The 27,074-nt window shown below is 40.8% G+C and overlaps 1 protein-coding gene across 5 annotated transcripts in view; it reads right to left on the reverse strand.

Moving 5' to 3' along the window:
* PDE4D (phosphodiesterase 4D) overlaps positions 1–27,074 on the reverse strand; it is a 367,272-nt gene that overhangs the window by 63,662 nt on the left and 276,536 nt on the right. The window contains exon 6 of one of the 5 annotated variants that reach the window (XM_064437866.1): positions 25,227–25,330. The exons of the other annotated variants lie outside the window; for them this stretch is intronic. Within the exon in view, the coding sequence (XP_064293936.1) occupies positions 25,233–25,330 (98 nt within the window). The 3' untranslated portion in view covers positions 25,227–25,232. Of the gene's footprint in view, positions 1–25,226; positions 25,331–27,074 lie in introns of those variants that run through there. 5 annotated transcript variants of the gene reach the window in all.

The raw sequence follows: 27,074 nt of genomic DNA on the forward strand, positions 1-27,074 counted from the left end.
ATTCTGGCAAGTTTATTGAAAATAAGCAACCAACTAAAGGAAAAATCTTTATTAATGCTTCTACTGAGTGAAGAGATGTAGAATGTGCTCACTCTACCTGTAGAGCATACAGAAGGTGCAAAGGAGACAGGGCTATGCACTGGTAGGGAAAACTTCCACTGCAATTTGTATCTGTTAGAAACAAAGGAATCTAATAGTCAGAAATAAACCCTTAGGAAACCAAGCATTGCTAAGCATGCTGCTCGCAGAACTGTTTTCTAAAAAAGAACAGTTTTTTTATCTAATCATCTCATGAGGTCGAGTTTTTTAATGTCATTATAAGAATTCTGGATAGTTTTTTAATTTTTGCCAAATGAAATCAACAAGAGTCCTGAAAAACCTTCATTTTTCTTTCTTCCACTTGTAAAATCCAGTTTCAGTACCCTACATGAATGTCTGTGGTGGTGATACACACATAGAAGGTGCCCAGCTTTACTCTGAACTCTTTCAGAGACTGCCCTCACAAGAGAAGAAAGGCAATTAGGAGGAAAAGTGATCTTTTTATTTACAAGATGAGAAAATATGGTAAGGGCAAACATAAGAAAAAGTTAGTGTTATGAAGCCAAGAACCAGTGGTAAAGAACAGGTGGTATAGCCATTGTACAAAATATAGCCTTTATTTTAAAAAACTAACCCAAATGCCTAACTCAAATCCTAATTTAAGGTGTGAGTGAATGGAGCTTCTAAATAATAATCTCATCCAACAAAAAAAGTGGAATACATTGAAAAAAAGTACTTGCAATTTTAAAAAGAGTTGTAAAAGGCAGAGGAATCTGTGGCCCGTCTGTGCCTCTCTCAGCAGTTACTGAAAGGCTCTTGGTGGGATGTCACTCTTGACCTTGGCAGCCCTTGCTGCAGTCCCAAAAGTTTAACACAAAATAACGCAAAGTTCTGAGAATGGGGCAAAAATACTTTGTAAAATATATTATGAAAGACAAAGAAACACTAAAAAGTACAAATCAAAGCAGAAATGGAAAAAACCCAATAAGATGTAAAAAATAAACCACAAAATTGAACAATGGAAGTAATCCAAAACATTTTTTTTTTAAAAGGAGGGAAAAAATGTTTAACAATTTTAGCTACAAGGAAAATGTGGATCCCTTCATTTCCACCTTCTTAGTCTCTACAGGGTACCTGTGCAATAAAGAATTCACGCTAAATGTCCTTAAAAGAAGTATCTGTTGGTTTTGACAGCAGCATACACACCAAGCTTCCTGTAAGAACTAGAGGCAAGCCTCCCAGAGGAGGCATTAAAAAATACCAAACATAGTTTATGATGAACATTTTGTTTGACTGTTTTTGCAGTAATTGTTGTAGATAATGACATTCAATGAAGTATATATGACCTGACTGAAAAAGGGTAAGATTAGCTCTAAAATGGGAAGAGACACACAACTTGTCCAGGCTCCAGAATGAGACAATCAATTTTCTGAAAAAAGAAGAAAAAGGCGTAAAGGTATAAACTGAAAAATAGTCATTAGATCGTAAAACTTTTCAACAGGGAAAGGACAGCAGTCAAAGACCCGGCTCCAGTGAACTGCTGTGCAGGAATCCCACTGACTGCAACAGACCAGATTTTCACTGAAGAGCTACTCCATAGACTTGTCAGGAGTGATAGCAGGATTGATGAAGAGAAGTGGCAAAATTACAGTGCTGGTTGTTTTCTTTTTTTAGGATTTGAAAAGCAAGCTGCTACTATATCACAATTTGTTTACACCTCAAATGACCTTTTTTTTACTAAGGGTTTTCAACAATTGCCACCCAACATGCAACTAATGTTTGTTCTAGTTGGATATAACTCTTTTTTTTTTTTTTTTTTAAATTACTATTTTAAAGGCTACTTTTGGAGGACTTCCCAAGAGAAATACAGTGTACAGTGCACATTAGTGCACAGATTTGCTTCTTGTACCATCTGGAAAGTTGTACATCATACCTTTGTGGGAAGTTTCAGACTTTTGACATTGAAAATTGATTTCAAAAGGAATGTTTACTTAGTAGAAGCAAACACATAGCAAGGTAGTACAAAGTAGCTGAACCTTCTGCCATAAGAAATGCTGAATCAGGCTTTGATTATTAGGTAAACTGTTAGCCTCTGTGGCATAACTAATGTAGCACTCTAAATTGCATCTTCATCTTAATGGATTTCGTAACCTTAAACACAGAACAATGTTCTGCTTTAAATTCCATTTGGTCTAGTGTAAAGAAGGACATTGGGTTTTTAAGACGAGTGTTTTATACTCATGGGTATAGTTTCAACACCTTATCCTCTAAAACACAGTAAGTCTCTGCGATGGAAAGTACAGAAAAATAAAGGGCTATTCCTTAGCCAACAGGTAGGTATCAGTGATTTTAATAGTGGCACACTTATTTACTGCAAAGGATGTGATCCATAGCTTGCATTTGCTTACACAAATGTAGTAAAATATACAAAGACAACTGAATTCATACTCATAAGTAAGAAGCTAAATAAATATGTAAAATTAGTCAAGCAAGCATGACAAGAACACAGGCTATGTGTTCCTGTGAGATTAGACAAGTGGTCAAGGTAATGAAATGTGCAAGGCAAAAATGAGTATTTCATATATCCTGCAAAGTTCTCTCATAGTAACACAATCTTACAATGGTTTATTGTCAACAGAGAATGGGTTTCACAAAGAGAAAATATAGAATATTTTTCATTTTTAAGAGGAATCATAACCTCTTTTTCCAAACTGCATTATTATTTCCTTAGGAAATAACTTACTTCAACAAATTTTTATTGTATTTTTTTAAATAAACCCAACCAAACAAATCAGAACAAGGGAATCAGTTCCCCAAAGCATATCACTCCATTTAAGCTTGTCCCATCTTAAATAGGGCTGCAATTTTGAATTAAAAAAAAAAAAAAAGTAGTTAAATCCTGTGTTCTCCAAGCCCTAAGACATTAGGTATTGTAAAGACTTGACCTCCTTGCCTTGTGAAAAGCCTTGCACTGGATCATGCAGTGATTTCCCTGTTCTTTGAGAACAGTACATCCAGCATGCTGGGGCACACATAACCCACATCCTTGAATCTTCTTTCTGGCATGTCAGGATGTGCAGTTGGGAAGGACAGACAAGATTTCTGCTACCAGCTTGGCAGAATACCTGACCTTGGTTCAGCACTGGTGGCCCTGCTTGCTAAGCGCAGCTGGGTGGTGAACTGCAGCTCAGGCTGCCCAATGCATCTGACACACGGAGTCATAGGATGAGAGAGACTGGTGGTGTGCTGTGTGCTGGGGATCTCGCAGCAGGAAGGTTATGTCCAGTGTGAGAAATCAGACAATCTGATTTTCTCCTCTGGTCAGGTTCAGTGAAGCCAGACCACACTGATATTTCAGTCATCAGAGTTGTGCATTGTTTCCCTCCTGCCAGAGGTACTTCTCCTGCAGAATTTCTGTCCTGTAAAACACTGGGCACAACTCTTAACTTCTTTTGCGGTCAGATTTTTCATGACAAACTAAAATTGAAGTGTGAAGACTGCAGTGGAACCACCATCATTTGCCTTTTTCAGAGCTTGGTCTAATTCATAACATGGCAAAACAATAATTTTAAAAATCAATATTCCATAAAAAGTAGCACTGGCACAGATGAGGAGACAGCCCCAGAATAGGAAAGTGTGGCCTGAGACATAGCATAGATCTCTTGATCCTGGCACTGTGGCTAAGGTATGTGGAAATGCAGTCCCCGTGGAATGACCATTTACCAGCAAAACAAGTTTCATTGGAATTTAACAATACATATTTTGACCAATAACATACTAGTGACAATCATTTTGTTTGCAGGCTTGCAAAAAAAAAAAAGTTCCATATCAAAGTACAACTCTCCACTTTCAGTGAAAAGTAAACATTGGGGGAACATTTGGTAAACATTGGGCTCTTGGTTGCCAAAGGAATAGTTTTCTAATAAATGGAAACTGGTCAATCCTTGTGCTACAAAATTAGCCATACTCAGACTGATTCTTTAAATGCTAACTCTTTAAGGCAGATGCCAATAAATCTTGATATCGGTACTTTAAATGTGATATAGCCTAGACAATTGTCAGCTTTGACTGTGGATAGGTAAAGACCTAAGTAGTTGAAAGTCTTTGAGCTCTTCCTTGAGGTCTAGGAGAAATAAACTCTCTCCTTCCCATCCCTTCATGTTGAAGGAGAAAAATATCACAGCACAGTCTAAAAGAATATGTATGGATCAAGAGTGGGAGAAGCACATAAAAAGTGTTTGAAGATGAGACAAGACAGATTTAGCTGACCAAAGAACTCTAATATTAGTCTCTACATGTTACAGGTCACAGATCTGAACTGGCACAAGGCTGCTTTTGACGACATTGCTAAAGTTTACTAAATAGCATGTTTATCAGGATCTAACAATTCTTTTAGCAGTCCACACAGTGCACCACAACTAGTCTTGCATCAACCTCCCTGTGCCAGCAAACATATTTTCAGATTTAACAGAAAGTCAAAGGAATGATTGGCAGAATATGACAATCATTAGAAAAGCAAATGGAAAGAAAAATGACTCAGATTAATTTCTATCTCTTCCAAAGAAACCCAAGACTATAGCTGGAAATGAGAAACCCTTTCTCAAGTGCTGCATGTAGCTTGTTTAATAAACATACAAGGAGCCAGCCAACAGGAAGCTCAGCTTGCCACTGTGGACTGATGAAATGCTTTGAACTGCAGGTAATATGCACACCCAAATTACATACTGCAATACTCACAATAAATATTTGAGCTGCTCCACAATGCAGAAGCCAATTATTCTTGGCAAGCATCCTCATCATGCCTTCCAGCTCCCCATCACTCACATGTGGAGTAGTGCCACATCAAAAGAACCCAGCCATAAATTCTATAAATCGTTACAGATGAAGATCAAGTGGAAAAAATACTCAACCTTTTGGAGCAAGTAAGATTTTGAATCTAGTAGCATTCATCTGCTCCTAGGTGTAATCGGTACAGCTCTGTGCAAGAAAGAATAATAGCTAAAAATTCAGTTTAGATAAACTTACAATGCTTACCAGTCTAATAATGACTTTTTGTTATACTATAGAGGAAGAAAGTGAAGCAATAGTAAATATTAATTACATCAAATTAAAAAAAAATTAAATACCTAACTTTTCATGGACTTTTCTTGTACATTCTGTAGCAGCCTGCTCACTAATTGGTGTTAGCTGGATTAATTACATATACTATAAAAATTCACAACAAATTCACAAATTCACAACTGAACTTGAAATCTCTAGTGCTACTTACTGCAGAACACTGCATTAAGAGAAAGTCCATGACCTAAAATACCCATATTCCAACAGAGAAGCACAGAGGGTCAAAATGAGTTGCCCAAGTCTGTAATACATACCTTGTTCGTCCCACAGCTGTGACCAGAAGGCAGGCTTCTGAAATGCAGTCCAGATTCCAACTAGGAATCACACTGCCCCAGAAGGGTTTGAAAATGGTTCACACGTACACTGTTACTTTCAAAATCTTCTATTTTCCTTCATAAAACAAGAACCGTTTTGGGGTATGAGTTGACTTGCAGCTCTAGGTACGCGAGAATAATTTGGGGCAAAATCTGACTTGCAGCTCAATTTAATGTTTTAGTGACGACAGGCTCTCAGAGAAAATAAAGACATATCTAACTCAAGTGTTCCATAACAATGCACCACCAAGGGCTGTGATACTCGAATGAAAGTCTTCAATGTACCCAAAAGTGCAAAATGTTATGCTTAGGAAGGGAGCAAGTGTTCCATTTATATCTGTTGCAATAAATAAGAATAAGAGCTTTCTAGCTGAGGCAGCTAGGGAAACAAATTAAACAATTAAGATCTGCTTGCTTATCATAAGAAAAACTTTCTGTCAGTAAAACATTTAAGTGAAAGAAAGATTTCCTGAAGAGAATGTGAGAAGACATGCAGTATCTGTAGCATTCAGAAGGAATATGATATACTTGTTGGGCTGCCCGTGTGCTAACAAAGGCCACAACTTGGTGATACAAATACAATTAGTGGCTTGCAATAGTGTCATCAGCTAGCAGTCCTGCGTCAGGCTTGAAAAAACCCAAAGTTTGGGCAAAGAAAAGGAGACATATTGATGCCACACAGATAATTTTAAAGGGGACTGTGCAACTAGCTCTGCCAGAAAATAAAACTTATTACTAGGAAAGCAAGGACGTAACAATTATAAGCTTTTAATCAATACAACCAACATAACAAAAGCCCTCAGATGCTTGGGCCATGCAGCCAAATGTGACACAGAAGGCAGATGCTGAAAGAAAGCGTTCCTGAAGGAAGCTTGTTCTCTGTTGTTCCATGGAGAAATTCGAAGTACAAGAAAACAGATAGTCAATTTTCTCAGTTTTTTAATATTTTTCTTAAGGTCTAAATTCTCATAGAATCATAGAATCATTAAGGTTGGAAAAGACTCTAAGATCATTAAGTCCAACTGTCAACCCAACACCACCATGTTTCCTAAACTATGTCCCAAAGTGCCACATCTACAGGTTTTTTGAGCACCTCCAGAGATGGTGACTCCCCCACCTCTCTGGGCAGCTGGTTCCAACACTTGACCACTCTTTCAGTAAATTTTTCCCAATATCCAGTCTAAAACTCCCCTGACATAACTTAAGACCATTTCCTCTTGTCCTATTGCTTGTTACTTGGGAGAAGAAACCAACACCCTCCTCACTACAACCTCCTTTCAGGTCATTGTAGAGAGCAATAAGGTCTCCCCTCAGCCTCCTCTTCTCCAGGCTAAACAACCCCAGCTCCCTCAGCTGCTCCTCATAAGACTTGCTCTCCAGACCCTTCACCAGCTCCGTTGCCTTTCTCTGGACACACTCCAGCAACACAATGTCCTTCTTGTAGTGAGGGGCCTGAAACTGAACACAATATTCAAGGTGCAGCCTCACCAGTGCCAAGTACAGGGGCACGATCACTTCCCTACTCCTGCTGGCCACACTGTTCCTGATACAAGCCAGGGTGCTGTTGGCCTTCTTGGCCACCTGGGCACACTGCCGGCTCATTTTCAGCTGGCTGTTGACCAACACCCCCAGGTCATTTTCCGCAGGGCAGCTCTCCAGCCACTCTTCCCCAGGCCTGTAGCATTGCATGGGGTTGTTGTGACCGAAGTGCAGGACCCGGCACTTGGCCTTGTTAAATGTCATACAATTGACCTTGGCCCATCGATCCAGCCTGTTCAGATACCTCTGCAGAGCCTTCCTACCCTCAAGCAGATTGACACTCCTACCCAATTTTGTGTCATCTGCAAACTTACTGAGGGCGCACTCACAGATCATTAAACAAGACTGGCCCCAAAACAGAGCCCTTGGGAACACCACTTGTGACCAGCCACCAACTGGATTTAGCTGTGCTCACTACAACCCTCTGGGCTTGGCCATTCAGCCAGTTTTTTACCCAGCAAAGAGTACACCTGTCCAAGCCATGATCCACCAGCTTCTCTAGGAGGGTGCTGTAGGAGACAGTGTCAAAGGCTTTGCTAAAGTCCAGGTAGACAACATCCACAGCCTTTCCCTCATCCACTAGGCGAGTTACCTGGTCATAGAAGGAGATCAGGTTGGTCAGGCAGCACCTGCCTTTCATGAAGCCGTGCTGACTGGGCCTGATTCTCTGGAGGTCTTGCACATGCATGGTGGGTGCACTCATAATGAACCACCCTGTAATCTTCGCTGGTACTAAGGTCAGGCTGACAGGCCTGTAGTTCCCCAGATCCTCCTTCCGGCCCTTCTTGTAGATGGGCATCACATCCGCAAGCCTCCAGTCATCTGGGACCTCCCCTATTGACAAGGACTGCTGATACATGTTGGAGGGTGGCTTTGCGACCTCCTCTGCCAGCTCCCTCAGTTTCCTCAGGTGGATCCTATCCGGCCCCATAGACTTGTGTGTGTCCAGGTGGCACAGCAGTTCATAAACTGCTTCCTCTGGGATTATGGGGAGTTTATCCTGCTCTCCGTCCCTGCCTTCCAGCTCAGGGGGCTGAATGTCCTGGGGATAACTCATTTGACTATTAAAGACTGAGGCAAAGAAGGCATTAAGTACCTCAGCCTTCTCCTCATCCTTGGTGGTGTTGCTCCCCTCTGCATCCAAGAGGATGGAGATTCTCCTTGGCTCTCTTATTGTTTTTAATGTATTTGTAAAAAATTTTTTTTTTGTTATCCCTTATAGCAATGGTGAGGTTGAGTTCTAGTTGCGCTTTTGCTTGCCTAATTTTCTCTCTGCAAGACCTAACGAGACCCCTGTACTCTCCTTGAGTTGCCTGCCCCTTCTTCCAAAAGTGGTTAACTCCTTTTTTTCCCTGAGTGCCAGAAAAACCTCCCTGTTCAGCCAGGCCAGTGTCACCTCCCCTGCAGCTTTGTCTTACAGCACATGGGGACAGCCTGCTCCTGGGACTTCAAGAGTTCCTTCCTGAAGACTGTCCAACCTTCCTGGACCCCTTTGCCCTTCAGGACTGCCTCCCAAGGGACTCTCTCAACCAGCGTCCTGAACAGGCCAAAGTCTGCCCTCCAGAAGTCCACGGTAGTGGTTTTGCTGACCACGTCCCCCTGCCTTACTTTGCCAAGAATAGAGAACTCAAACGTATCATGGTCACTAAGCCCAAGATGGCCTCCAATCACCATATCTCCCTCCATTTCTTCTCTGTAAATAGCAGGTCAAGTGAGGCCCTCTGCCCTGGTAAGCTCACTTACCAGCTGTGCCAGGAAAATATCTTCCACACACTCCAGGAACCTCCTAGACTGTTTCCTCTCTATTATGCTGTATTTCCAGCAGACACCCGGTGGGTTGAAGTCCCCATGAGAAAAAGGGCTTTTGATTGTGAGCCTTCTGCCACCTGCTTGTAGAATGCTTCATTTTCCTCTTCATCCTGGTTGGGTGTTCTGTATTAGACTCCCAGCAGGATATCTGCCTTGCTGGCCTTCCCCCTCATCCTTACCCATAAGCCCTTGACCTTATCATCACTTAAGGCACTGGCTGTTGGATGGGGTAAGAGCACGCTGAACTCAACAGTGAAGCACGAGGCCAAATGACTCAGTCCTAACACACACTAGGGCACAACTAATGCACATTCTATGGGATTAGTAGTTCATATTTTAAATGTTTTTGGAAATTTACAGACAACTGATACCCAGAAGAAAAACGCTGTCATGAGGCAGTACAGAACCACTGTATTTGACACCACAACTTTCACAGATGACTGCAGCAATGGGATATGTCCTTAGAAGCTCACACTTGGTAATGTCCTGAAACAAGACTAAGGTTAATCTTCCCAGCCTCTCAAATTCACTCATAGTTTCTCTCCTACTTTAATAAAAATGAGAGCAGTTTTGCTTTATTCATGATTTGAAATAATTCAGATTACTTCTAGTTACTATTTTAGATGATCAAATATAATTCAGCTAGTATCTTTAACAGTAGTTTCTTTTTAGCATTAAACTGCAATTACAGCTCTACTTGCTGCCAAAATTCAGCAGCGAGTTTAGGATTCTCTTACTCTATTTTCTTCCTGCTTTTTGCACGGACCATTGGTTTATACTACCTACACATAAACTACAAAGGATTTCACAGCACTACTTTACTGTACAAATCCCCATTGAGAAGCACTGCATGATCTGCCCAGATTAGCATTTATTATCACTACAAATACATCAGTGTAATGACATTCAGCTAAAGTCTCTAATATGGATAAACATTCAGAATCACTCACCCACATCCACCCCATCCGCAGCAGCAAAGTGTGTGAAGCCAGTTAGTAGTGGGACGTTGGAGAAGAATCAAACCCTTGCCCCACACTGTCAATTAATGATCTGATACCAGAAAGTGGTTTATCACTGTACACCTGCACACATAAATTCAGAGTCTGCCCTGTCATGTCATACTAACTCAGTATATAAACACTCCTTCAAACACCTAATTACAAATCTCCATTAACACCCATGAGTACTGTATGTCTGAGTTTCACATTAATTTCTCATTTGCCTCAATTATATATATCCTTTTAAAAGGATTTTAACTTCCATTGTTTAATCTTTCTTTTGATGAAAGGCTGAAATACAAATTCTTACCACAGAAGGACAGACTATCCTTCAAGTTCCTCCACTCCAGCCACACCATGTGCAAATTAAGGCTTTCACAGAAGGCTATTCCTGCTTATTTATTTTTTAAGCAGACTATAATCAATCAGAGAGAAACCGTAGCACAAATACACTCTTCTGATACCACATGGTGCCTCCTGCACTCTGTGAAAGATTCCTAACAAACCAGTGCATGCTGCAATATAATTAAAATTAAAAATCCCACAACAACTATTACGACACTAATGAGGTAAAGAATAACGTCAGCCAACATCCTCTGGTAAGAAAGTTGAAAGAGTAAGGGAGAGGATATATATAATGTCAATACACTTCAAAGAGAATGTCAAGTTCAAATGTAAACAAATGTAAAGCACCAGCAATAAAATTTAAATTAGTGGTTTGCAGTGATGTCATCTAGCAGTCTGATGTCAAGGCCTGAAGAAAACAAGATACAGGCAGTGGAGTGAAGCACATTTTTCCGAAGTACACAAGAAAGGACTGTGTTTTCCCCATACAGTTAAATAAAAAAAACAAACCCAAAATGAATAAAAGCAGTACCCAGGGCAGGATGCTTATTAATTTTTAAAGCTATTATTCTGTAAGTGGCAGTGTATTCAAGTATTTCGGTTTTTTTTCTTCTGCTTTTTCTGTTGGAACTCGCTGACACAAAGGGACATTTCTGTTACAGTTAACATAGTCCCATGCACATAACGTTAATGGAACAAAGAGGTATTATTGATTTTATGATTTCTTTCAGTTGTATTTTTAATGTCAGATAAAGTACCTAGAAAAAAAGAGTGTTTTATTATTTTATTACCAAGTTAAACAGAAACTTGACCTTTAAAAAAATCTCCATAACAGCCTCAGTGGAAGCCTAACAACTTTTTATTGTTGAGTGTTTTCCAAGCTATTCAATTATCTTATTGAAAATACTTACAGAACTTGAGCGCTACGCTTTTATTTCATAGCCTGTTTTGCTATTATTTCTTCTGTTGGAAATTATGCAAAAACCAGAACGATTTACTAAATATTCTAGTATCCTACCATTATCAGAAGTCACAAATAAAAATTCAGCATGCAGTTTTTATTCTTACAGCTTTCTTGAACTCTGTAGCTGAGCACCATTAATGACAGCACAGCCCTATTCTTTATTATCTTTAAATAAAGTCACCGAAGAACCTTAAATTGTACAACTGGCTCATGATGGGGCACAGGCTTTCTAATATTCCTCAAGATATTGCCAAAAAGACCCTAGATATTATTGTTTATATTGATTAAGTGTAACTTGCTTCAGGCTTTAAAATGTATTGCTTTTGCTTCTCATGTTGTTAGCATTGATTCGCAGAACCTAAAAGTTCAGGCTTGCACAGGCAAATCCGGAAAATAAATAGCTCCTGTAATGAGCATGTGTTAACCTGTTCAGAGAACATCTACAGCATATAACTTGCCTACTTTGCCTCCCTTCCATCAGTAGGAGAGCTGTAAAAATCAATGCAATTGCAGTAAAAGTAACAAGAAGTACAAAGACATATGCTTATTAGAAACTGCTTAGAAACAACTTCAGAGCTTGAGAAAAAAGATACCCAGCAGGTGCTGCATGGCAGCAGGACCTCGCAAATGGACATACCAGCTGATGTGACCCAAATGATGACTTCCATCAAGACAACAGATAACACAAGAGGTGTAAAACTCCAGGAAAATATGGATATAGATCTGAACTCTGCAACTCATCCAGTCTCTGTATGTTCACGTTATCCATGACACCATTTTTCTGGCTACTTATTTTCCAGTGTGCCAAAAATATGCTATTTTATTAGGTTTTAAGTACTTTATAGAACTGTCTCCTCCCAATCTCATTCCTAATTTAGCCCTGGGACATTATTTTCCCTCACTGATCAGGTCACTGTACCTTTAAACTAATGCACTTGCAGTTCTATCTTGCTTGCACTCATGTAGGATCTTGTCTATATGTTAGCAATGCTGCCTTGTCATCTTCATTTAAATTGTGTCCCTAAATTCTCCATTGCTGCGATGCATCCAAAACCTTGCTAAGACTGCTGCTGTGTTGGGTCCATTGTTTCTCATGCCAAATAATACTGTCAGTACTTTTACCCCTCATCATCCACGACTTCATCCCTTTCTTCTGAATGTACCCATCTCTAGCTTTCTGCCTTTACATTACAAATAAAAACCTCTTTGCGACATAGACCACCAGTTACAGCTTATCAGTATAAGCCCTAGCCTAGGCCTGGGGCTCCTTGCTGGTACGGTAGTACTGACAAAGAAAAGACAATGAAATGTTGACATTTTCCTTAAGTTCGGAGATCTCTGCATGTATGCATTGTCTCTAACCCAGTAAACAAGACCTCTCCTTCTTGTTAAATCAGTGATGGCAGCACTTGAGAAAATCAGAGTGTAGACTCAATCAGCTTCAGAAATACTGAAAAATCCCATTTTAAAAAGCATCTCATAAGCTGCAACCTGTAAATTCTTCTGATACTCTTTACTGTACTTCACACTTCAGCCACTGAGTCCTGGCCCTGCAAACTTTAATCAGATGACAAAAAGATGACAGCCGTAATCTTTAGTATTTTGGCATGTTCACACAGAAGGTCCACCTGACCTCATTGCCTCTGTTACTGCCTTTGTATTTCTAACTGTGTAACGGGATAAATATTCAACACCCAGATTGAAAAATAAATCTTCTAGGACACTTCATTAAAGTGTTAACCACATTCTAGATTTAAGATTCTGCACAGGACAGAATTTGTGGAGGAAACAATGTGCAGAAATTATTTATGTGCTCATTATTTGCCGAAGCTGACTATATTAATAATATTTTTTTACAGGATATTTTATAATAATATGCAGATCTTTCACTATAAATGTTAACCCTTTAAGAAAAACTAAGAGTGTTTTACTAAGAGTGTGATTCTGAAAGGCCACAAAACAGCATCACGCTGTTATCTTTCAAAACAGCATTGATACCAGAGGTGTTGCATCATGAAAAAATCCAGTACACTTGCAAAGTCACCAGTAGCAAGAAAGCTGCTCTGCAGACTTCGCTGATGGTGACTCTGCTGCACGTGCTGCACAGAATGGCAACCGCTCCACGCAGCAGCTCAGGCTGGAGCCAGCGGACCACCAAAGGCTACATGAAAGGACTAATCTGTTGTAACCTTGATCGATGCTCGCTGACTAGTCCCAGGAAGCACAGTCAGGCCTCTGCTACTGTGACTCAGGCCTTTGTTACAGTATATATTTCCTGGTTAAATTGATTAGGCTGCACAATACCTACTACCGTGTGTGTTAATAACGTACACTGAGCCTGCAGCTTTATCACTGGGGTACATTTTATTACATGAAGTAATGCGAATACAACCAATCCCATTCCTGGTAGCTCTTGCACCTTTATGACATTCATAAAAATATATGCCTGCATTGTGATGTTTGGAGCAAATATATCAGAAATATGAAAGATAAAAGCCAATAATAAATCTTTGCTTTGCTATCTAATTGAATAATGCACAAACAACCCACGGTAAATATTACAGATCAAGTCAGAGTCACTCTAGACTTACTTCAAGGACAGCTCAATTATAATAAAACTACTGTAACAAATAATGTACATTGCAATAGTTCTGATACAGTCTAAGGATTTTAAATGGTAAATTAAATCAGGTCATGCACCAAATAAAGGAATACAGGTAATACCGCTTGTCTTCTCCTTAGCTATTTCATGGAGTTGAATATCTATGGGCAGGAAATTTGTCATTAAAGGGGGTTTAGACAAATCCCTTTAGAAAAATAAGGAAAGTATCACTCTACATTATCTCTTTTTTTTATATACATATCTGTCTTGTTTCCAAGAGATTTTATGGATTACTGAACAAATAGGTATGATATTCATACAGTACCAGACACATGGTATATAGGGTTAAGCTGAAGAAAGCTATAAAAGTAACTCGGAAAATGAAATAGGAGCTAAGCAAGCTCAGGGTGTTTTACAGTGGGTCATGTGTACTTAGCAAACGGGTATTCTGACTTCAGGGCAACCACAGCTTTCTTAGAAATTAGTTTAGAAGTGTTTCATTTAAGTAAATTCACACCCACATCCATAAGGCTATGGGAACTCAGTCGTATTAATCAGCATCCAGTTATAATCCACTTACAGATTGGCACAGTTAGACTGGCACGGATTGTTTCTTTTAGCTATGTTTTCTAGACTATCTGATAATTCACCCACTTTTCATTCTGAAAATGGGAACTGTTTCACATCGCCAACACGTGGCTTTTCGGAGGTCACAGTGACACATCCAAAGTCAATAGAGGGAAACGCACACAGAGTTAAAAGATCCTCTAAGCAGCTTGCTGATCCGGAGGCTTCGGAAGAAAGTTTTTTTGATCACACATGTTAACGCTCTAGAAAGGGGAAATTTGCAGCTTTCCTAACGCTATTGCTATATACCAGCCTAATTAATGGCTCTTAGGTGGTCTTGAAGGACCGAATTCTCACTCATTACACAGCCTCCCAAAATCTTTAGAAAGGTAGAAAATCCCTGTATGGCTTTATGTGCAGTACTGTAACGAAATCCCAGCCTAAAACAGGGAAACATGTCATCCTACTGACACTATCTCACTGGAAGCCTATTTTTAAGCATGTATTGAGAGGGAAGGGCATTACAGTTACCCAACATCAAAAAAGGGATAAAGCCATAAATAAGATTAAATGGAACAAGTCAGAGATACTGGGATTTGCTCGCAGATAGAAAAACACATCTGATTTTCATGTGACACTTACTTGACACAGAAATAGTTGATGACTCTGACGACTTCATGGGGATACTGATGAGTTAGGGAATGCTGAGCTACGGTAAATACAAAATTACTTCTACGGTGTGTGAAACTGCATCAATCTCCACCTTGGTAACCACAGAATATTTTTAAGGTGACTCCAGTTAACACTTTGTTTTCTTCCCCACCAGAAACACAGATTTACAGCAGCGCCTAGAACGACTCTCTCCCTTAGAGAACTAAGTTGCTACAAAAACCAGTCCATCGACACGATCACATAGATTTCAAATGCTGTAGAGCTTGGTTGCAAAATACAGTGGGCCGTATGGGTGATGCTGCTCAGACAATTCGCTCCCTATCTTTAATTTTACAAGAAAAAGCTGCTATCTGGCCCGCCCGCAGCTGCAGAGGCTTGCCAACGCGCACAGGCCTCCCGAGCGGAGGCGTTGGTTCGGGAGGCACAGCCTGCCCGGCACAGCCTTGGCCTGTGCCCAGGTCCATGGGCCGCCCTTACACTTTTCCATCGGTGTTGTCATTAGCTTGGGAAAGCGCCCGGAGCTTGGCTCCCTCCTGGCGATCACAACCACCGGAGAGGGATTTCAGGTGTGCGGTTTTTTCTGAAAATCTACCTGTCACAACTTTTTTTATATTAAGCCTGGTTTAATGATCCACGTGCAATTATTGCAAGTGATGCAGCACAGAAATGGGAGAAGTAACTTATTTGGGCTGGTGTCCCGGCGCGCCCGTGCAGCGCTTGGCGGTGCGGCCCGCTTCGCTCAGGGGATGGGGATGGGGGGGGGGGGGGGGGGGAGCACATCGTCCCGCGCGGCGCTTCGCGGCGGAGCTTCGGCTTCCGCCACCCCGGCCCCGCGGCATGGCGGGACCCTGCCCCGTCTGGAGGGGGGGCCGCCCCTCCCCCCCCCCCCCCGCCCGCTGCCGCCTCGCTGACGTCAATGGCGCTCTTATCGCGCCGCCGGCGACGGCAGCGGCAGCCCGCGGAGGGAGGCCGCCGCCGAGCTGCGGCGCGGGGGCGGCGGCCGGAGGGGCGGCGGCGCGGCCGCCCGGCGAGGGGGTTCTCCTCGGGGCGAGGCTGCCTTTGCCTCGCCCCACGCCGGGCCGAGGTGACGGCGCCCCCGCGGGCCGCTCCCGCCGGCGGCGGCTCCCGTACCCCGCTCTCGGCGGAGCGGGGGGGGGGCTGAGGCGGCGGCCGGGCGCGGAACCTTCCGGCCGGCGGCGGCGCGTCCCCGCGCCACGGGGAGCTCAGCCGGGAGCCAGGGGAAAGGTTCCTTTCCTAAAGACAGGGAAGGTGTTAAAAATGCGGCCTGCAGCTGAAGTGTCTGATCTAAAATATTAACCCCGAGGGGCCGAGTCGTTCCCCTTTCATGCCTGTTCCCCGTCATGCTCGGCATCCTTTGTTTTCCGTGCTGTTGCACCTACGACAGCAGCACGAGGGAGAGAAGGACCCGGCAGCTGCTGGTTCCTTGCTGCACCGTAGCCGGTGAGCGTTGAGAACCGGCGTTCCTTGGGGGGCGTTTCAGCGGCGCTGGATCTGGCAGCGCGTGCCCACCCTGGCGCGGTGGAAACCTCGTGGAAAGAACAGGCCTTTGAAGGGCGCGTGGCAGGCCAAGGCCGCCGATAAGCGGGCGGGATACGACGTCAAACTGCAGATGCCGGGTTGCAGAAGACAAAAAGGACAGACGACCTCTGAGATTTTATACGATTAAATTAATTCCAAGCCGGAGCTGGTGGGAAAACTGGCAGAGCGGGGATGGCGGTTAGTTCGTCAGGCTGGTTTAGTGCTGCCAAGTCTAACTGGATTTACCCTGAAATCTGCAGTGCCTCTGAATTTAAAGGCTCATAAAGTGTAGTGGGTCAGTCCGGTTTGCGCCTCACAACTGGCTCAGCCGATTGTGAGATATCAGCTGTTACTGCAAATGGCCTAAAACGTCTGTTCTTGCAAGCCTTTCCTTTCCTGTCTGCCCGCCTACTGTACATCCATGGCTTTATGTATTGTCGGTACACGTATATGTGCACACACACCTGATGTATTCTGTACATACGCATGCCATATGGACAAAATCCAACAAATTTAATTTTGCAAAATGATTGCAGTTTATGTCCTTGTCTCTGAAGGAAAATTCCCTTTTGAATGAAATGTATCATTTAAGCCCCAGTTTTTTCTACATACTAATATCCATTGCAGGATTGTACCTTTTTTTAAAGTCAGATACACACTAACACAGTTCACCCACCTGTACTCTGTTACTGTGCGGGACATGAAGTGGTAACACTCCCACCCACCTAAAAAGTGAGTGCCAAATCACACTCAGCCCTAGAAAAAACAGTTAAAACTCCGTTACTTTTCAAAATAATTAGACCTGTTGGCCCTATGTATGAATTTGGCCCACAGAGTGGGAAGCGGCACCTGCATGGGTTTGCAGAGGCAAAGTGTGACGCACTGGAGAACTGCAGATGCAGCTGCTGCTCCTGAGGTTTTTGCACTTTTTCATTGTAATACCTATACTTCACGAATATTGTTGTTACTTTTGTTTTGAAAAGCTTTTCTTCAAATGGATGCCTATGCTCAGATAGTAGAATAGAAAAATGATACGGAGACCTTAGTTACTCCTTTCCTGCTCAGTAAGCACATCACTCATTTCACATGCCCTTTTTTCAATTACAGGAAGTGAGTAATTTCCACAGAAGCCAATAGGACTTAAACAGGTTGATCTATAAGAGAAATTAGTGAAAATCTAGCAACATTTTCTTAATCTGATAATCATGTGCTATTCCTGGTCATGGTGGCAGCTGTCTTTTGCAAGATTGGAAGAAAATGTACGTGAGCAATTGGAAAAACAGAGTCTGTCCAATATCTACATTGTTCAGATTAGGTGATCCTTCCGCATGTCCTGCCGCATGAGCAGGATTAAGCCACATTTGGCCTTTGCTGAAAAATGACTGAAAAAAATGTGTCAGAAATGGTTTGTGGCAACCTGGCTTAATCTGTTCACAGGCAGCTCCCTAAAGCCAGGAGTAAATTCCTTAGCTTTTAAAACTGGCCTGTTGTTGTTATCCCTCTTCCAGCTGCAGCAATAAAGGTGCAAATACAGATCAGCCATCAGATTTGTCAGTGAATGCAACTGCTACAACACCAAATGGCGTGTTGTGACAGGACTCCTATCATTCATGCCACCTCTGTGGTGAGGTGAAAATCCAGTGAAAGCACATCTGAGAGATTAAGTCAAATCTAGGCCAGGCCTGAAAAGACCTAATCAAATCCTGCTTGCTGAAGTGGTTTTTCCAATTCCAGACCGGACAGGCAAATGAGCAACAGCAACTGAGATGCGAGTGAAATGGAACCCAGCTTTCTACTCGTCAAAATACACTTTAAAAAAATGGTGAGGCTTCATGCATACTGGCCAGCAAGAGAATCTTAGAATACAATTTTGCCTGAATGCTTTTTATATTGAATGCAATAGTTTTAAGATCCAGTAGAACTGGCAGCTTTGAATGGGGGGTTTTATGCCAAAAGTCCATCACTGTAGCCTATGATGAACTCAGAGTCTTTGGCACCAGGAAAATAATATTTTGCTCTTTGTGTATAGATTTTGAATGAAATTCAAAAATTATTATGAGATCTCTGAGTCTAAGCTTATAAAAAACAGTTCTGATTGTGTAACTCTCTTAAATGAGATAAAAATTCTGTTTGCATGTAGATTCCAGTTAAGATCACCAATATAACAGCAAAGCCTGCCAGAAAAGAATTTTTACACCCTACAAAGTGCTTTGTACTTCCAAGAGTAAATAAAATCCCAGTGACTGTGACATTTATAAAGGTGTTCTGAGACCATCTGAAAAGATTGTAAAATTGACCCTTCCTATTAGCATATTTAAAAAACAGACTTGTAATGCTTTTCTGAGTCTAATATGAAGATACTAGAACATTATTGACCTGGCAGATACCTACATATACAAAGTTACTATATACACTGTACCAGGATGGGATATTAATATATTAGAAAGTAAACGCCAAACAATTTTAAAGTTAGCAGCCAGATTATATTTTTTTCCAGGATTAGTAGCGAGAGGATATATATTTCCTCAATTGTAATTTTTAACTGCATATTTTCGATACATCCAACGAGCAGACACGTGCACAATTACAGCCTCTGGTCCATGCTCTTTGCTTGAGGAGTAGCCTAGAAATTCCATTCCCATTTACAGTTGTGATGAACTACATTCTGGATTGCTAACATTTCCACTTCACAGGAGAGCCTGATGTTTATTCTCAGCTACATATTTCCAGAGTATTATTAACACTGAAGCCATCTTTTTGCATTACAGGAGTTTCTGTAATGGCCAGAAGTAGAAACTGCAGTCTTAAAATATGGCTAGATAGACATAGTGTCCATGTACGTATCATGAATAACATTACCTTCATGGAGAAAGCCTTTACAGAAAAATCCAGTAAGCAGAACCCTTACCCCCGCCTTCCCCCCCTCCCGTTTAAAGAACAATTCCTGTATCCAGCCTCAGCTAACAGAACAGACTGTATGGAGAGAACGAATTTAAGAACACTTTTCTATGAAACAGTTCATGCTTTAGTTCACTATGCCAATTGCATAGACTAAAGCTTTTTTTAATGAACCTGACTGCCATCTGGTAACAGTCCACCCTCTAGCAGCACAACATGTGGCTGAGTTTGAGCACTGATAGAAGAAATCTTGTATAACAGGAAAGTGACTAGTTAGAACTTTACACATGCAATATGTTTTGTTTAAAGCTACATCGTCACGACAGCCAGGGACGTGATTGTAGCATGAGCAGATACAGCTAAATCAGCTTTAATCTGATAGCCAAGAATCTGTTAGACCCTGGGCTTTAGCCTGGGACTTTACTAATACTGAGCTCTTACTCAGGTGGATGAAAGGCATACTTTCCTCTGTCATTCCTGTTGGTACCTGCTAACTAAATATAGTGAGCTCGGGTGTATCTACACGTCCTGCAACTCTCCATATTTGCGAGGCTGCCTCAGAACATGTTGGGAAGCTCTTCCCCTATACTGAAATATTAATGCTAGCTTCCAAATAACCTTGTCTAAGTATTGCCAGATGATGAGATAATTCAGTAATCTGCTGAAATACTGTAATACTGGGTCATGGGGAATATTTGAGCTAACATTAACAAATTCATTATTTGTCCTAGGATAAAGTTCATAAGGCATTTCATATTAATCATTTTGTATTTAGGAATGGTGAAACTATAGCATTGGCATAACTGGCACACTAGGCAAAAAAAGAGACCATTCTAAGAGAGTTTATTGCCAAACAGGTAGAGATATTCCTTGATAAACAGCAGTTCTGAAAGAATTAAAAAGCTTGGAGTGAAAAATGTTGATTTGAGAACTGTTGTGATTTAATAGATTAAAAAGCATTGAAACTTAACTGAATCCAGTATCATGAGTAAAGTTGTAAATGTGCTTGGGTCCAGCCTTGCTTTTATAAATGGTTATACATGATCTGTTTTGTCAAGTTTTTCCATGTAGGTCTAGAAATATTCTAATCTCTCTAAGTCTCTCCACCTGAGATTTTTTTTTTTTGTGGCTGCTGCTGTTGTTTTGTAAAGAGGATGTGAATGAAAATAAAGATTATAAAGATAATAGATTGCAAAATATGATCACACATTACAGGACCGCATTTAAAGAAAAACATGAAGACATTTAAATAGGAGAAAACACAACAGATTATAAGTGAAGTCATAAAATAGGTAGAAGAAAAAGCTGAATGAAAAAATAGGTGTAAGGAGAAGAGAGTAAAATAGGGATCTTTGTTGTTCTAAGGGAACAAATTGCAGGAAAAAACTGAAATTAAGAGCAAACATTCAATTTTTAGCAAGATTCTGTGCTTTAACAGAAGCCTTCTCTGCCCTCTGCAACTTGCTGAAAATGTGAATGTGAAAAATTACATTAAATCTGGAATATACCCAGTGGACTGTTTCAAGACGTTTTCAGACTTCTTGCCTTCCTCATGCTATTCCGGACTGGTATGATGCCACCATACAGAGCTACCCCCTCTGTCTCTGTCTGCAACTGGAGTTTTAAATGCCTGATCACCCGATTGTCAGAGTATCTTGCAGACATTAATAGATTTGTCCTCATGATGAGGTAGGCAGCATGAGAGAGGAAGCCACAAGCGCGTTTGTGATCATACAAGAAAGCTTAGAACTAATTCCAGGTGTGAGTCTCAGTGCAATGCTGTGTCTGTACAGCCAGCTTCTGAAGGCAGCCTGTGTTGCAGTCAAAGGCATTAGTGTTGCTGGCCATAAACAATCTCTGTCATGCAATCGTGGCAGCTCAGTTTGAGGACCGTGAAGTCCGGCTCAGGCTGCAGAACTCCCAGCTGCGCACTGAGCTCCATGCTCAGCTTGCTGCTGTTTTGACTAAATTGTCTAAGCTTTCCTCTGTGGTCAGACCTACGCACACGGACCCAAACAACTTAGCCTCAAAGCTGCAACACATGAAAATATCTTTCAAGTCCCTTGACTGTTTTGTCATGTTGGAAATGTCACTCTGCATCTTGCACCTTTCTCCCAATGAGAAGATTGAAAACTTTCCAAAACAGTTTTAAAACACTACATCTAAACTGAAAAATAACCTGTGTGATAATGTCTAGTTACTGGTTTTGGATATATTAACAACTGATTGTATTTATTACACTTTGAAATCCAGGTAATAAGCACTGTTAATCTTTACTAAGTTCATTTTTAACAAGCTGTGGATACTTATGACATACAGTCATTTTCTCAACAAAAGGGCTACGAGACTCTCAGCAAACTGCTCTCCAAGTTAAGCATTTTGGGTGACCACATCATTGTTCATTTCAGTTTTTAAAATACTTTGCTTATACTCACTGTACAGTGGAGTGTCTACAGTTACATCTTACTTTGGACCTTTTCTGTCCAAGAATTGTATGTCTTCTCAGCTACAGTCGACATTAGAGTTGATGGGGGATTGTTTTGTTTTCTTCTTTTATCAGAGACATGAACTTGCTGTGCTATGCATCTGAGTTTCGTGTCTGAATGTCACATCTGGATAGTGATCTCCTGCACTTTGATGTACAAGGCTTTTTCACATGTATGAGAAAAAGGCAGCTAAAGCTTTAAACTAAATCGTTGTTTCAGAAAGAAATCCACTTGAGACAAAGAGGTTAAAAGAAAATGAAAAGACATTTTGGAGGCATGAAACCTGAATGTGTGCTTTTGCATTTTAAATGTTACTCGGGTAGATGATGGCAGTGCACATCTATGTGACGTTTTGTGTAATTTTTATTTTTTTTCTAAATATTTTGGAAAGACTCTAAAACCCAAGCTTGATTTCTCTATTTCACTGAGATTCCAGTAAAACTGGTTTTGTTGCTACTGCCATATTTCAGTCTATAGTTTCATCTTCAGCAATTTAGATTGCCACTTGGTGGACATTAAATGATGACAGCATGATAAAAGGCAAGCTCATGGGTTCACATACTTATACACAGTTCCTTATTTTATTTTACAAATGTGGCTGTTGTAAAATCTCTTAATCTGTGTAACTTTTTTATTGGGATTAAATTACTTCAGCATCATACTGAAATGTTTGCCTGTGATCTGGGCCATCTTTCTGCCAGTCAAATAACAGGTTTATTTTTGTGGAAACTTTCCAGCTCTGGAATGCGGAGTGGCATCTGCCTGCTAAGGGTTTCAATGGCAGCTAATGATCTAAGGCAACGCTTAAAACATCTGTAACTTCAGAAACCTGTATAAACCCACCACTACTCTTTTGCAGTACTACCACTTAAGCTAATTTCAAGTTCCCAGGCTAACCCACCATTCACTGCTTAAATCTATCCTTGCAGCAGCCCATTAATTTGTTTTCAGACAAGTATATGAAGCTGTGTAGTGAATCAACTGGGAAACTTATGGACTGAAAAAAAAAAAAAGGAAAAATAATGCAGGTTATTTTTTAGTCGGTTGGGTTCCTTGGTTATTTCACTCTGTGTCAGCACAGACAACGGGATAGTATATTGCAGGGAGTAGTGAGAGGAAAGAAATGAGTGATGAGGTTCAGGAATTATATAAACTGATTCTTTTGCTCAAAAATACATGTTGAACCACAGCCTATGTCCCATTTAAATCTATGGGAGCTAAACACATGCCTCAGGTTTTCTGAAACAAGGCTTAAAGTAGTTGAACCATAGGCAATTAAAAATAAGAATGGTACTATTCAAACTAATTGGGTTGAAATTTGGGGGTGTCTCTCAAGTGAGCAGTTTAAAGTGAAGCAGAAATGAATACAGTCTGTATATCAGTGTGTGAGGCAGACCTGGAGAAACCATGCAGCACATGAGAAAGTAAAATGTCCTTTGATTCAGTTCCCAGCTGTGAAAGAAAAATGTTCCCAGTTGTTGCAAACACTTCTACAGGAAGTGTAGACAGAAAGTCTGTAGATTTTCAGGGGGAAAAAGGCTCCTGAGGAGTGTAAATTTAAGTACAGACACTGCCTATACTTCTTTCAGTTGATTACATTATCTAGTATGCATTACAGAGTTTAGATGGTAGTCCTGACTACTTTTAAATAAGGATTTAACTCATAGCTGTTTCATACCATTAATGACTCCAAAGGAAATTATATAAATCGAGATTTAGGAACACTTTTTCAGACATAATCAGAAAAGCCTGCTTGAAAATGGGATTCATGTCCCTTTGCATGATCACTTTTCATCCTCCTTTTCAAAATTGAGAAATTTATTCCAGAACATTGCAGTAGCATTCAGCATCTTGAACTATTGCCTCTAGAAGGCGGCATCTAACAGCCTGGGAAGAAGATGGATATTTTTTGCTATACTTTAATGTTTTGGCTGGATGGAGTTGTTACTTTTAGTCAAAGAACTATAGGTAATGTGAAAATTTTTATTATATTTTGATTTTATTCTATGAAATTTTATTCTTTAGAATACTGATGTCAAACTTTTTTTTTATTTTGCAAAAGGAGATGTGGCCCTAGCAGATCACAGAATCACACAGAATCGTAGGGGTTGGAAGCGACCTCTGGAGATCATCTCGTCCAACCCCCCCTCTTGAGCAGGCACACCTAGAGCGGGGGCACAGGACCGCATCCAGGCGGGTTTTGAATTCTCCAGGGAAGGAGACTCCACAGCCTCCCTGGGCAGCCTGTTCCACTGCTCTGGCACCCTCACAGGAAAGAAGATTTTTTAAAGATGTTTTATAGTCCAGCTCTGCAGGATTGTGCTGTGCTTGGAAGGAATGCTTATAGTACTGGCCTCTCACAAACATCAAAATATACTGTTTTCAAAAATCAATGTCTATCGGTAAACCTATGTATACTATGAAGTAGAAATAATTGTTTATTTTAACAACCAATCGTCAAAGAGATTATTGGAAAATCTGTGCTATTTTTATAGCCTCTATTTTATAGACAAGACTAACATCATCTTTGGAGAAAAGGCATTTCAAAGTATAACTGCCAAGTATTTCAACGCACCAGGTCTTACCACAAACACATATTATTTGTTGAAGCAACATTTACTTCTTGGAGCATCAACTCTGTGTTCCAGTGAGTACATTTAGCAAATAACATTTGTGGATCAGAATTGTGCTTTTCTTCTTTGGAATGTGTACTGAGGCTACAGCATCGTATCATACCCACCTGTACCTCCTAAAGAACAAATAAGTTAAACAGGGGAGGGTGTGAGACATCGAACTCAAGGCAGCATAAATCTGCAAGGAGGGTAGGGCTGCACTAGACCAGAGAAAATTGTTGTAATAGACTCATTGGTTCTGCAGCTTCAGGTTTTACTCAGCAAAACAAAGGCTTGCAGCCTTCATCGTGAGAATTAGCAGGAGCAAGGAAATCACATTTTGGTTTCACAATATCATATAGTGACAATCTATGGCTGATAAGTAACATGCTTACATACATTTCCAAGTAGCAGAAACATATGAGAACTAACTGGTTTCACCACCTGACTGTTGCTTTCCTGTGCGAAAGGCATACGCGTAGTAGCTTGCTCTTTCTCTGAAAATAGCATCTTGAACTGCAAAGATGTAGGTTCCTTCTTTGCCTGCCTCCTTTGTCTGATAGATTTTCAGAGTTGAAGATTGAATGGGGAATGACAAGGTTCAAACAACCTTTTTATCTGATATGGCAAAAAAGTTTTGAGATTCACCAAAAAAAAACCCAACACAAAAAGAAACACACTGGAGAAGAAAAACATTTCTGCAGCTGAAGTGCTGCAGAACCCTTTTTATTTAGGAAACAGAAAGGGCAGAATACAAAAAGCAGTTTCGGGGAGTGTGTGGGGCATGTTCATTTGCCGCTGCTGCTGCTTCTATTTGCCCAACTCCAACTAAAAAGAAACAAACAGTCCCAAAATTCTGATTTTGCAGTTTCCCTTTAAGAAGTGGGGTTCAAAAACAGTAATATTAATAACAACAACAACCACCACATCAACAACAATTCCGCCACATCAACAACAATAACAATAATGGTATTAAAGACTCTTCCCCAAACAAATGTTGGTTTCTTTCCTGCTATCTGCCTTCCATCATCTGTCAGAGCTTTCTGCATCCCACTGGTAACGTTTAGTTAGCTCAGGTAGCCAGGCTATGTCAAACTGTTTTCCGATTTGCTCCTTCATTTCTTTGGCACTGACTTCTTCGGGGGCTTTTTCTTCTAGTCTTTCAATTACAGACTAATTAGTCAATGGTTCCTATGTCCACTAAGTAGGCCACTAGCATATGGCTTACTTAATACAAGGGGAATTTTTAAATGCTTGCTAATCGAGTAGTCACTTCTGTAATATATTCCTGAGTTAATTCCTGTTTCTTTAGCATAGTAGTAAGTTATCTAGTGGCAAAATTCACTCACTCAGGTGTGATCCTACTTTGTTCACTATTATTAAGGAAAGAAACCCTTTATTTTTATCATATTTAAGAGACATGACCTTAATTTATTGTCTGTCATCTTCATTTTTTGTCTGAATCAGAATCAGTTCAACTGCATATCTAATTTATACTTTCAAAGATAAATATCAGTTGCCTAAATTAATTTCAAATACTGTATAGGGAAAGAGTAATGAATTAGATTGGCAATTTGCTACTAGTATTTTAATGTTAATATTTGGGAATAATTTTTGAGTATTGACTAAATCTTTGTGCATGTGGACAGAGCTGCTTCATTAATTTAGAATATCATAATAATGGGAATAAATCAAGACATTACTGGTACAGAAAAGTCTGCTCCTACACAAGATGGAGCTGAATCTTCTTAACTGTGAGCTGATTAAGGATTATGATAAAAACCCCAAATTTTCTAGTTCTGTTAACAGAAAGCAAGAGTCATAGAGCTGTGCAAACCTGCCTGAGTACTATGGCTTGGATTTGATTAGGAAATTTTGAAGACCTAACCCAGTGCTTTTAACATTTCAAGTGAAAGCACTCTCATAAGAACTACTGGCTCTTTCAGCGTGTCCTGTCATTTCCCCCAAGGTCCCAGAAGCAAGTCTGGTAAATTCCTTTTTCCAATTTTTCGCTGGCAGGTTTCTGCTAGGATATACCTTACAATATTTGGGACTATGTTAGGCTGCCCACTGCTGGTGTCTTTTTTATGAATAGTGGCACAAAAGTAATGTCTATTGGGTGACCCTCAAGGTCTTGCCTAGGCACTTGGAGCGTTAGGCCCTCCGCAGAGCACTTGAATTGCCTGCCTCCTCTGCCTGTAAAGACAGACTGTGGCTGTTCACAGGGATTTGATACACTGAGCCAGCCAGTTGGAAGCATGAAACACAGGGATGTGTCTGAATATGTGACAAGGGTGTGCGCACCAGTTACTTCCATGCTAACCAGTTACACCATACTTCCCAGTTCCTGCTACCAAGGGTCTTCTGAGGTGAGTCACCTAACGTGGGAAGAAAAGGTCTTTTTGCATGTAGATGTGAGATGTTAGAACTCCTGCCCTGAGAGCAGAAGCCTGAGTTTTCGGCACTTCTGATTATTGAATTTTTTGATCCAAGTTCCTGACAGAGTGCAGTAGGGACAAGTATCCTACTGCCAGACCTGGAAATACTCCTTCCAGCTGAAGATGAGTCACTT

The sequence above is a fragment of the Phalacrocorax carbo genome, chromosome Z, assembly GCF_963921805.1.
Source record: "Phalacrocorax carbo chromosome Z, bPhaCar2.1, whole genome shotgun sequence".
NCBI classification, from domain to species: Eukaryota; Metazoa; Chordata; class Aves; order Suliformes; family Phalacrocoracidae; genus Phalacrocorax; species Phalacrocorax carbo.